This window comes from Hylobates moloch, unplaced genomic scaffold (assembly GCF_009828535.3).
Source record: "Hylobates moloch isolate HMO894 unplaced genomic scaffold, HMol_V3 SCAFFOLD_4, whole genome shotgun sequence".
Lineage (NCBI taxonomy): Eukaryota > Metazoa > Chordata > Mammalia > Primates > Hylobatidae > Hylobates > Hylobates moloch.
Genome location: NW_026652279.1, coordinates 60530689 through 60543102, shown reverse-complemented (window position 1 = coordinate 60543102; position 12414 = coordinate 60530689). Strand labels below are relative to the sequence as shown.

At 38.6% G+C, this 12414-nt stretch overlaps 1 protein-coding gene across 1 annotated transcript in view; it reads right to left on the bottom strand.

Moving 5' to 3' along the window:
• Positions 1 to 2013: 2013 nt before the first annotated feature.
• IMPG2 (interphotoreceptor matrix proteoglycan 2) overlaps positions 2014 to 12414 on the bottom strand; it is a 105793-nt gene continuing 95392 nt past the window's right edge. Inside the window, exons 16-19 of the mRNA XM_032150298.2 lie at positions 6147 to 6335; positions 4568 to 4778; positions 3976 to 4055; positions 2014 to 2160 (exon numbers count right to left, since the gene is read on the bottom strand). Of these exons, the coding sequence (XP_032006189.1) occupies positions 2148 to 2160; positions 3976 to 4055; positions 4568 to 4778; positions 6147 to 6335 (493 nt within the window). The 3' untranslated portion in view covers positions 2014 to 2147. The remainder of the gene's footprint in view (positions 2161 to 3975; positions 4056 to 4567; positions 4779 to 6146; positions 6336 to 12414) is intronic.

Genomic DNA, 12414 nt, shown 5'->3' with positions numbered 1-12414 from the left:
ATTTCATTGGTGTGGAGCAGACATTCATGAAGAGCTAAGGTTTTTTGCTTTTGCATGAAAAGGTCATGCAAAAGGAAATCAGAGATGTGACGTGTGTCAGAATTCCCAAATTCCCACTTCACTGCTTAGTTTGTGGAAAATAACAACCCTCCTTTGGCTCAGTTTGTGCTTCTCCTAAGTGTTCCACTTGGTGACCTGCCCTAGAGGGATTTGTGTCCATCTGGAATTCTTCCAGCAAGCACATATTCAAAGAGTTGCATTCTAAGGTTAATTTGTGATAAAGTACATTTTCATCTAACACGTAGTATAGCAAAACAGTTTACAATCTTAAACAGAAAACTTTGAAAGTTTTATAAATAAAACTAAGCATTTAGTAGTGACAAATATCATTAACATTTAAAATGTCTTAAAGGTAATTATCAATTACTTTTCAAATGGGCCCAGTGGAAAGTGTCTAATTATCCAATATTAAGACTAGAACATTTCAATAAAATAGTGGAAAGTGTACCTATACTGAACTGTGACAGGATCCATTATGTGAGTAGGGAATGAAAGGAAATACTAGGATAAGGGAGCCACCATGGCGCGGGCGCGCATGCGCGCGCGCACACACACACACACACACACACACATACACACACACACACATACACACACACACAACCTGTTATCCATACATACTTTGCAAAATACCTGGCCATCTTCAAGGCTTTCACTAGCTTTACTGTGGCATGCATCGAGCCCAGGTATTTAGTTTCCAGTGTCCTCATAATGCGCAGAATTGGCAGTCATCAAGTTGAGAAAAAAAAGCGAACCAAGTATTTTATCTTATGGTCAGTTTATACTGGTTATTTATATCTGGTCATAAATAAATCAAAATGTTCAGAATTGTTTTTGGCAAACATGAAGACATCTAGCATAAAGTATCTGCATTAATAATAACCTATTGCATATGCAATTTAATATCATGATGATGATTCTTTGGCCTCCTCTTCTCCCCCTCCAAAGCAACCCCTTCAAAAAAAACACTAGGGGGAAAGAGGAAAATTTCCATTTTCTGTCAAAATTTATATAAGGTATGGACTTCCTATCTGTTCAGTTTTTAAAATATTTTAATTGTAATAAAAGCTTTGCCCTGTTTTGTATAAGCAGGAGTTAATTTAGACAGGAAGTATTACACAAAGGAGAAGCAATGAAAATGAGATAATCTATATTATGTGAGGTAGTTAAGTGCTGTTTTCCAAATTAGTACACCAGGAACTAGAGGAGAGACAGGATTTGCCCAAGACATCTTTAGATTTCAGAAGCAATCAGGGAACCTCAGTCCAGCAATCAAGAAACAAAATACACTCTCAGCACTGGGGTCTTGACCCGACACTCACTCCCTCCCTGCCCATGTGATTAAATTTGTCTTTATATTAAATGGAATCTTCTAAACTTTATATGCATATATATATATGCATTCTTCCTGAAAACTAAAAAAAAAAAGGATATTAACATAGTTAACATAACAATAATGTGGTCTTGATTAATATGCTCAGGAAATGAAAAACACTGATAGAAGCATAAAAATACAACCCTAATTCTATCCTGCAGCAAAAAATTTGCTTTTTCTTTAGCAGTTTGATCAAAAAGAAAGAAAGAATTTTATTTAGATGAATGCCTGATTATAAACTATCCATTAAGACTATTTCAAAGGTTTCCCCTTCTACCCAACCATAACAAATATGCTCCAAAATATTCCCTTACTAAGCCAGACTTCTCCATGTAAGAGTCTCACCTTATTTTCCTATTGAGAAACCCGAGGCACAGTTCTTAGGAGACACCCCCAATGATTCAGAAGCAAACAGCAACTGCAGCCCTAACTCCTAGGTCCAGCTTTTTCTTGTAGAATACTTTCCAGAGTTTACGTAGTTTTCAATTTATTTGAACACAGCTTTCAGTCTTTATAGAAATAAAAATAGTAACATCTCTTACTACGTTCTAAAAACTTAAGCTGAAAAAAAACAGTGTGCCCTATATTTAATTTTTTCATAGAAAACTCTTCTTCCAACAGTGTTTAAAATCCAGGTTACTTATATGACATAAGTAACAGGTAATCTCCATCTTCTCCAGGCTTCTAATCAGTTTCAGAACAGGAGTTTTGGTTAAAGCTCTTCCCTGCCGTGAAAACACAAAGAGCAATTCAGTAAAAAAAGCAAGAATGTAATAAAATGCAATTATTGTCATACATCACTAAGCTATACTCCTAAAATCATGAATACTTTCTATTTTTTTCTTTATTTGAAGGAAAGTTATTCTGTTCTGTGCTAAAAAAAATTTTTAATCCACTCTACAAAGACCATGTGATGCTTTAATCCTGAATCAAATCCATTAACATTTTTTGGGCTACCTGATAGATGAAAACTCTGAAACTAAGTGAAAACTGGAGATGCTGTTTGGCTTATGTGCCTGACATCTTTCTGATGTCTTATTCCTTCTGTGAACCTCCTAAGGTTACAGAGCCTGTGTGGACTTTCTTTTGTCTCACAGGGTCTTCTAGTTCAAATCTTCTTTGTTTCATAGACTCTTTCTGTGTATTTTAATGTTAGACAGTGCACCAGAAGAAACAGAAACATGTAGTCAATTTGCCTATTCCTATAAGGCTCTCCTGAATCCTTCCTTTGGATGTCTTAGCCTAGAAAAGATGCATTTTTAATTCAGCGAACACATTCAGGCAGGTAGCTTTGAGCGGCTTTTAAAGGGTCGAAACATTCATGTTCTTTCTATTGGATACTGCTGAAGTGGAGCCGTGGGTCATCTGCTGGCTGAAGATGCAGAGATGAATGGATTCTCTGGTTTAAAAGGCAGACACCTGGTGATATTGCTCTGGTGCATTCAGCAAAACTGGCAGCACCTCCTAGGAGCCAAGTCAGATGTTCAGAGATTTTTAGAGTTATCTCTACCATGCACACGGAATTAGAAAAGCATCTTTCTCAGTTTCCTCAGTTATCAGTTTGTCCCTTCTCTTACAGAGGAACCACGAGCAAAGGAGCTACCTATCAGAGAAAAAGAATTTTGAGTAAAGGGGCAGGGGTTCCACTCAGGGCCATGGGTGTTATTGTGACCCTTCCTTAATTTCTTGTATAAGCATGCATGAATTGCTCTGATTTTTCTCTTCTAAAAGCCAAGCCAGAAGATACCTATCTGGCCCTCCATGGACAAACACTTCCACGAAGGCAACACTAGGACCAAATATCAATACCAAACTGTAATCCTACCCAATATACTCAGGTAATGCTCATTATGGCCTCTTTTCAAGATAGTTTATTTTGTAACCTATGTCTAGTTATGGATCGTGGGAACAAAGAAAAAAATTACAGACATTTGCCCAAAATGCATCCTGAGAAAAGCAAATGGGAAAATTAAGATAAACTTGATAGAGGCAAGAGATACAGTTTAATGAGGTTTGTAATTCAAAGCATACTGAAAAGTATCTACAATGATAGAATTGAAAGAATATGTTGAAATATGTGAGGACTTATGGCTACTCAAATGTTCTTCAAAGGAACTATCTATGAAAAATATTTTATGGCATCAGATCAATCAGATCACTAGTGAGATCTATGATAACAAGAGAGAAAATATGAAAAGACTATGTGTAGTCCAGGTGTCTCTAGTCCAAAACAGACAGTATCTTAGTTTTAAATCTTCTCTGCCACTGGCTATCACTGTCATCTTAAGTAAGTCCCTTCATGTCTCCAAGATTTCCTTTTCTCAAATAAGAAACACTCAATTTACAAAGCCCTTATAAGGAAGAAATGAGATAATCTGCCTGGACATGCATAAACTTTGAAGAACTCAACAAATGTTGGTTATCACTGAGACTCCTGTCACATGGATAGGAAATTATGTGCTCACTCAGGTGTGAGACATTACTCTAGAGCAAACTGTTAAGTCTGTAGGTCGGGGTGGGGGGCTGTTTCAAAAGCTTACACTTGTTGCTCTCTCACAAAAGCTGCAAACTCAGGATCATTGGCATACAGTTCCAAAACTCTCATTCTCTCTTGAATTTCCTTAAACAAAAAAGAAACAATAGGCCACACATTGCATTAGAAAAACCTCAACAGCCTTTTAAAAGGGGTTCTAATTTTCATAAGGAATTATTACATTCTGGGCTATTCAGGAGTGTGCTATAAGAAAGAAGTGCAGGAGTGTGCACTTTCAGAAAATGGAAGGATCTACATACACTACTCTGGATATTACATGTCCTGCTCTAAATCAGACATATTTCTAAGGAAGAAAGGGAGGAAGGAGAGAGTACCAGTTAATAATAATAAAAAAAAAGCGCCATTGGGTGGGAAATAAGGTACCGCTTAGAATTTAATACTCTGTGCATATCATACTGACTAGGAGATATGAGGTAAAAACCAATTACTAAATTTTTTTTACACTTTCTTAAAGTCTATGTGCATGCACGCATACACTCATACTCACTCCCACCTGCCACCACCCTCCCCCCCCAACACACACACCAGCAGTAGCTGCAACAGCAACAGTACAGCAACATAAACACAAAGTTTCCCACCTCTCTGGAAAGCTCACTGCTCTCATACATCTGTCTGATTTCTTCTCTGCTCAGCCCACCAATCATGTCTCTGCTAGCAGAGCTGTAGAAGGGATGCTGAGGATAGGGTCCCTCATACTTCTCACATCCAGCCCTGTGACTTTCATACACGGGGTTGTACTTCACGGCATTCTCAATGGATGAGAGGCTGTCAGGCTGCCTGCTGGAGCCACTAAAAGAAAGATATGATTGATTCAGGCTCTTGTTTGGATGCTCAACTATGTGGAAGACTATTTACCTGGGACAAGATTTCTGTTGAAGAAAAATAGGTGCACTTTACACAAATGGTGGGACATAACTGTGAAAAACATCTAGATCAACCTCAAAAATTATTTGTCAGGTGTTATCATTATGATTTCCTCACATCCATGGCAAGTGCCCTGTGGACTTGTTCCATGTCTCATTCATCTTATTTGCCATAGCACCTGGCATTCATAAATGTTGGAAACTATGTCTGCCAGTAGATGGTGCTTCATAAACTGTAGCTTCATCATTCCCAGAGTTATACACATTGAAAATCAGTGTGTAGTCACGCAGCAAATCTGACTGAAATACAAATATTAGGGTCTAGGGGAAGCAGAGCCTCAATTAAATTCAACTCAGGTCTACACATATTTACCGAGCATTGATTATGTGCATAGGACTGTTCTACACACTGCTGACACAAATAATCTTTTATCTCTGCCCTGGATGAGGTTACAGTCTAATGAAAAGTCAGACACAATAAGAAGTACAATAACAATGATGGAGGTATGTCCCAGGTGCTCCAGGACTTAGCCAAGTTGATGGTGAGGGAAGGTAAACTAGACCTCAAGTTGTACCTCTTACAGACTTCAGACGCACAGAAGCAAAGTACAATGTGTGATTATGATCCTTGAATCCTTAGTCCAGCAAATGGACCAGGTTTTATTTCCCCATCAATGAAGCAACACTTAACCAAACAGAGAATGAGAATTCATTTATTGACAGACCCTTATCTAGATTTAAAATCTGGCTTATTACCACTAGTATGAGCCAAAGAGGAGCAAGTTGTAACAGATCTGGTCCTCCCTGAAGGGAAATTCACCTCTTCTATCTCATCTCCAACATTGCTTCTCCAAATTCTTTCTGGCCATGAAATAGGCATTCTGGCCACACTCAACCATGCCTTTCCTTCAATGAGCCTTGAAGTTCACGCATGCCTCCCTGACTTTGCTCATGATCATTCAACCAGCTAGAAAGCATCCCAGCCCAAAAGTAGCAAATGTCTACTCTTTCTCTCCAGCAAATTACCACAGCCATCATTAAAACTTTTAAGCCTCTTTCCCCAGGCAAAACGTATTTATACCTCATCTAGGCTCCTTAGCATCTTATTCTTAGTGCTACTTCTGTTTTTCTTCAATTTGACACCCCTTTGAGGACAAGGACCATGTGTTTATTCAAATTCATAGCTCTCTTCCACCCACCCAGCTCCTTGTCCAATATTTGGCACCTGGTAAGTACTAAATAAATGTGTAAATGGAACATTGTATTCCATTACAGAGCTCTTTTCCTTATTTACCTGAAGGGCCTCTCTCTTTGGCTCCTGTCATGGTGTGCTTGAAGAGTCCTGATGAAGAAGTAGATGATAGCAGAAAAGATGACAAGAAGTCCAACCACGGAGGCAATAGTGATGCCTATGATCACCGGCTCAGACACAAATTCCTCACAGTGCTTGCCTCGGTACCACCAGTTCTCACCCACCCGGCACCTGCAACCAACAGTCACCAAGTCCGATATCTGAATCACTCTGCTCACACTGACAATTAACAGCAGAACCTTCTGAGGGACTAGAGAAAAGTAGAGAAATAAATGCTGACCAGGTGAAGCTCCATAAAGAGTTGAATAGACATGTTAAAAGATCATACAATTTAAGGCAGTGCATAAAGCCCAGCACAGACCTAGTAGGTCCTCAATGACTGTTTGAAAAAAAACTGAATAAAAAGCTAAATAGGTTTAAGGAAATTATTCTACTTAACATCCTTATTTATAGATAACCAAAAAACAAGGCTAGGAAGGAAAGTGACTGGCATTAGGCCATACAATTAGTCTGCTACAGAACTGGGCCTAGAACCCAGGCCTCCAGACTCCCCATGTCCTTCCAGTACATTAAAGATATCCTTCAAATCCTAAGGTCACAGGGAAAGGAAATCACTGCTTTTCTTTTATTATTATTATTATTATTATATTATTATTATACTTTAAGTTTTAGGGTACATGGGCACAATGTGCAGGTTTGTTACATATGTATCCATGTGCCATGTTGGTGTGCTGCACCCATTAACTCGTCATTTAGCATTAGGTATACCTCCTAATGCTGTCCCTCCCCCCTCCCACTACCCCACAACAGTCCCCAGAGTGTGATGTTCCCCTTCCTGTGTCCATGTGTTCTCATTGTTCAATTCCCACCTATGAGTGAGAATATGTGGTATTTGGTTTTTTGTCCTTGCGATAGTTTACTGAGAATGATGGTTTCCAGTTTCATCCATGTCCCTACAGAGGACGTGAACTCATCATTTTTTATGGCTGCATAGTATTCCATGGTGTATATGTGCCACATTTTCTTAATCCAGTTTATCGTTGTTGGACATTTGGGTTGGTTCCAAGTCTTTCCTATTGTGAATAGTGCCACAATAAACATACGTGTGCATGTGTCTTTATAGCAGCATGATTTATAGTCCTTTGGGTATATACCCAGTAATGGGATGGCTGGGTCAAATGGTATTTCTAGTTCTAGATCCCTGAGGAATTGCCACACTGACTTCCACAATGGTTGAACTAGTTTACAGTCCCACCAACAGTGTAAAAGTGTTCCTGTTTCTCCACATCCTCTCCAGCACCTGTTGTTTCCTGACTTTTTAATGATGGCCATTCTAACTGGTGTGAGATGGTATCTCATTGTGGTTTTGATTTGCATTTCTCTGATGGCAAGTGATGATGAGCACTTTTGCATGTGTTTTCTGGCTGCATAAATGTCTTCTTTTGAGAAGTGTCTGTTTATGTCCTTTGCCCACTTTTTGATGGGGTTGTTTGTTTTTTTCTTGCAAATTTGTTTGAGTTCATTGTAGATTCTGGATATTAGCCCTTTGTCAGATGAGTAGGTTGCGAAAATTTTCTCCTATTTTGTAGGTTGCCTGTTCACTCTGATGGTAGTTTCTTTCACTGTGCAGAAGCTCTTTAGTTTAATTTGATCCCATTTGTCAATTTTGGCTTTTGTTGCCATTGCTTTTGGTGTTTTAGACATGAAGTCCTTGCCCATGCCTATGTCCTGAATGGTATTGCCTAGGTTTTCTTCTAGGGTTTTATGGGTTTAGGTCTAACCTGTAAGTCTTTAATCCATCTTGAATTAATTTTTGTATAAGGTGTAAGGAAGAGATCTAGTTTCAGCTTTCTACATATGGCTAGCCAGTTTTCCCAGCACCATTTATTAAATAGGGAATCCTTATCTCATTGCCTGTTTTTGTCAGGTTTGTCAAAGATCAGATAGTTGTAGATATGTGGCATTATTTCTGAGGGCTCTGTTTTGTTCCATTGATCTATGTCTCTGTTGTGGTACCAGTACCATGCTGTTTTGGTTACTGTAGCCTTGTAGTACAGTTTGAAGTCAGGTAGCGTGATGCTTCCAGCTCTGTTCTTTTGGCTTGGGACTGACTTGGTGATGCAGGCTCCTTTTTGGTTCCATATGAACTTTAAAGTAGTTTTTTCCAATTCTGTGAAGAAAGTCATTGGTAGCTTGATGGGGATGGCATTGAATCTATAAATTACCTTGAGCAGTATGGCCATTTTCACAATATTGATTCTTCCAACCCATGAGCATGGAATGTTCTTCCATTTGTTTGTATCCTCTTTTATTTCATTGAGCAGTGGTTTGTAGTTCTCCTTGAAGAGGTCCTTCACATCCCTTGTAAGTTGGATTCCTAGGTATTTTATTCTCTTTGAAGCAACTGTGAATGGGAGTTCACTCATGATTTGGCTCTCTGTTTATCTGTTATTGGTGTACAAGAATGCTTGTGATTTTTGTACATTGATTTTGTATCCTGAGACTTTGCTGAAGTTGCTTATCAGGTTAAGGAGATTTTGGGCTGAGACAATGGGGTTTTCTAGATATACAATCATGTCATCTGCAAACAGGGACAATTTGACTTCCTCTTTTCCTAATTGAATACCCTTTATTTCCTTCTCCTGCCTGATTGCCCTGGCCAGAACTTCCAACACTATGTTTAATAGGAGTGGTGAGAGAGGGCATCCCTGTCTTGTGCCAGTTTTCAAAGGGAATGCTTCCAGTTTTTGCCCATTCAGTATGATATTGCTGTGGGTTTGTCATAGATAGCTCTTATTATTTTGAGATATGTCCCATCAATATCTAATTTATTGAGAGTTTTTAGCATGAAGTGTTGTTGAATTTTGTCAAAGGCCTTTTCTGCATCTATTGAGATAATCACGTGGTTTTTGTCTTTGGTTCTGTTTATATGCTGGATTACATTTATTGATTTGCATATGTTGAACCAGCCTTGCATCCCAGGGATGAAGCCCACTTGATCATGGTGCATAAGCTTTTTGATGTGCTGCTGGATTCGGTTTGCCAGTATTTTATTGAGGATTTTTGCATCCATGTTCATCAAGGATATTGGTCTGAAATTCTCTTTTTTGGTTGTGTCTCTGCCAGGCTTTGGTATCAGGATGATGCTGGCCTCATAAAATGTGTTAGGGAGGATTCCCTCTTTTTCTATTGATTGGAATAGTTTCAGAAGGAATGGTACCAGTTCCTCCTTGTACCTCTGGTAGAGTTCGGCTGTGAATCCATCAGGTCCTGGACTCTTTTTGGTTGGTAAGCTATTGATTATTGCCACAATTTCAGAGCCTGTTATTGGTCTATTCAGAGATTCAATTTCTTCCTGGTTTAGTCTTGGGAGGGTGTATTTGTCGAGAAATTTGTCCATTTCTTCTAGATTTTCTAGTTTATTTGCATAGAGGTGTTTGTAGTATTCTCTGATGGTAGATTGTATTTCTGTGGGATCGGTGGTGATATCCTCTTTATCATTTTTTATTGCATCTATTTGATTCTTCTCTCTTTTCTTCTTTATCAGTCTTGCTGGCAGTCTATCAATTTAGTTGATCTTTTCAAAAAACCAGCTCCTGGATTCATTAATTTTTTGAAGGGTTTTTTGTGTCTCTATTTCCTTCAGTTCTGCTCTGATTTTAGTTATTTCTAGCCTTCTGCTAGCTTTTGAATGTGTTTGCTCTTGCTTTTCTAGTTCTTTTAATTGTGATGTTAGGGTGTCAATTTTGGATCTTTCCTGCTTTCTCTTGTGGGCATTTAGTGCTATAAATTTCTCTCTACACACTGCTTTGAGTGTGTCCCAGAAATTCTGGTATGTTGTGTCTTTGTTCTCGTTGGTTTCAAAGAACATCTTTATTTCTGCCTTCATTTCGTTATGTACCCAGTAGTCATTCAGGAGCAGGTTGTTCAGTTTCCATGTAGTTGAGCGGTTTTGAGTAAGTTTCTTAATCCTGAGTTCTGGTTTGATTGCACTGTGGTCTGAGAGACAGTTTGTTATAATTTCTGTTCTTTTACATTTGCTGAGGAGAGCTTTACTTCCAACTATGTGGTCAATTTTGGAATAGCTATGGTGTGGTGCTGAAAAAAATGTATATTCTGTTGATTTGGGGTGGAGAGTTCTGTAGATGTCTATTAGGTCTGCTTGGTGCAGAACTGAGTTCAATTCCTTTGTATCCTTGTTAACTTTCTGTCTCATTGATCTGTCTAATGTTGACAGTGGGGTGTTAAAATCTGCCATTATTATTGTGTGGGAGTCTAAGTCTCTTTGTAGGTCACTCAGGACTTGCTTTATGAATCTGGCTGCTCCTGTATTGGGTGCATATATATTTAGGATAGTTAGCTCTTCTTGCTGAATTGATCCCTTTACCGTTATGTAATGGTCTTCTTTGTCTCTTTTGATCTTTGTTGGTTTAAAGTCTATTTTATCAGAGACTAGGATTGCAACCCCTGCCTTTTTTTTGTTTTCCATTTGCTTGGTAGATCTTCCTCCATTCTGTTATTTTGAGTCTATGTGTGTCTCTGCACGTGAGATGGGTTTCCTGAATACAGCACACTGATGGGTCTTGACTCCTTATCCAATTTGCCAGTCTGTGTCTTTTATTTGCAGCATTTAGCCCATTTACATTTAAACTTAATATTGTTATGTGTGAATCTGATCCTGTCATTATGATGTTAGCTGGTTATTTTGCTCGCTAGTTGATGCAGTTTCTTCCTAGCCTCAATGGTCTTTACAATTTGGCATGTTTTTGCAGTGGCTGGTACCAGTTGTTCCCTTCCATGTTTAGAGCTTCCTTCAGGAGCTCTTTTAGGGCAGGCCTGGTGGTGACAAAATCTCTCAGCATTTGCTTGTCTGTAAAGTATTTTATTTCTCTTTCACTTATGAAGCTTAGTTTGGCTGGATAGGAAATTCTGGGTTGAAAATTCTTTTCTTTAAGAATGTTGAATATTGGCCCTCACTCTCTTCTGGCTTGAAGAGTTTCTGCTGAGAGATCAGCTGTTAGTCTGATGGGCTTCCCTTTGTGGGTAACCCAACCTTTCTCTCTGGCCGCCCTTAACATTTTTTCCTTCATTTCAACTTTGTTGAATCCGACAATTATATATCTTGGGGTTGCTCTTCTCGAGGAGTATCTTTGTGGCGTTCTCTGTATTTCCTGAATCTGAATGTTGGCCTGCCTTGCTAGATTGGGGAAGTTCTCCTGGATAATATCTTGCAGAGTGTTTTCCAACTTGGTTCCATTCTCCCCGTCTCTTTCAGGTACACCAATCAGACGTAGGTTTGGTCTTCTCACATAGTCCCATATTTCTTGGAGGCTTTGTTCATTTCTTTTTATTCTTTTTTCTCTAAACTTCCCTTCTTGCTTCATTTCATTCATTTCATCTTCCATCACTGATACCCTTTCTTCCAGTTGATCGCATCGGCTACTGAGGCTCCTGTATTCTTCACGTAGTTCTCGAAACTTGGCTTTCAGCTCCATCAGCTCCTTTAAGCACTTCCCTGCATTGGTCATTTTAGTTACACATTCGTCTAATATTTTTCAAAGTTTTTAACTTCTTTGCCATTGGTTTGAATTTCCTCCGAGCTACAGGAGGAAATCACTGCTTTTCTAGGTAATATTAATTTCTCTGGACATGAAGAGACTGTTTTTCTCCTTATAAACTTCATACTTCTTCATATAGAAGAGTCTGGATTATTTCTACTTATTTCCTGTTTCTGGCATCTATGACAACATTTGCCCATTTTGACTTTGCAAACTGTCCTCTACTTTGTGTTTTTCCTCCTTATTCTCAGCATCCTCTCCTCTTCAATCACGCAGCTTTGGTTGTGTGTGGTTGGAAAGTTGATTTGTTTGACTTTGTTTAGGGGGAGTGGGCAGATGACAGTTAGGCTAACTGAATCTGCTCATCTTCTCATTGGTTATACCTTTAGAAAATGGATCTCAGATGTACTTAAAGAAAAATATTGTTGTCACCACTTTGAAAACTTTAAATAAATACTATTTTTTCTTTATCTTTGAATGAATACTAAGTAGGAATAAGAGGGGCCCAAAACCTTTAAAAATATAATTCAGGTATAACAATAAAACTCATTTTCACTTTCAGATATAGAGGAGCATGATGTTATGCCTAAACCTCATTTGAACGCCAGTTTCCTTATCATCACCATTAAAAACTATAATACAAAGATCTCCATCTGCTCCAAGTACTCAGTAGGACTTTTTCTTTTCTTTTT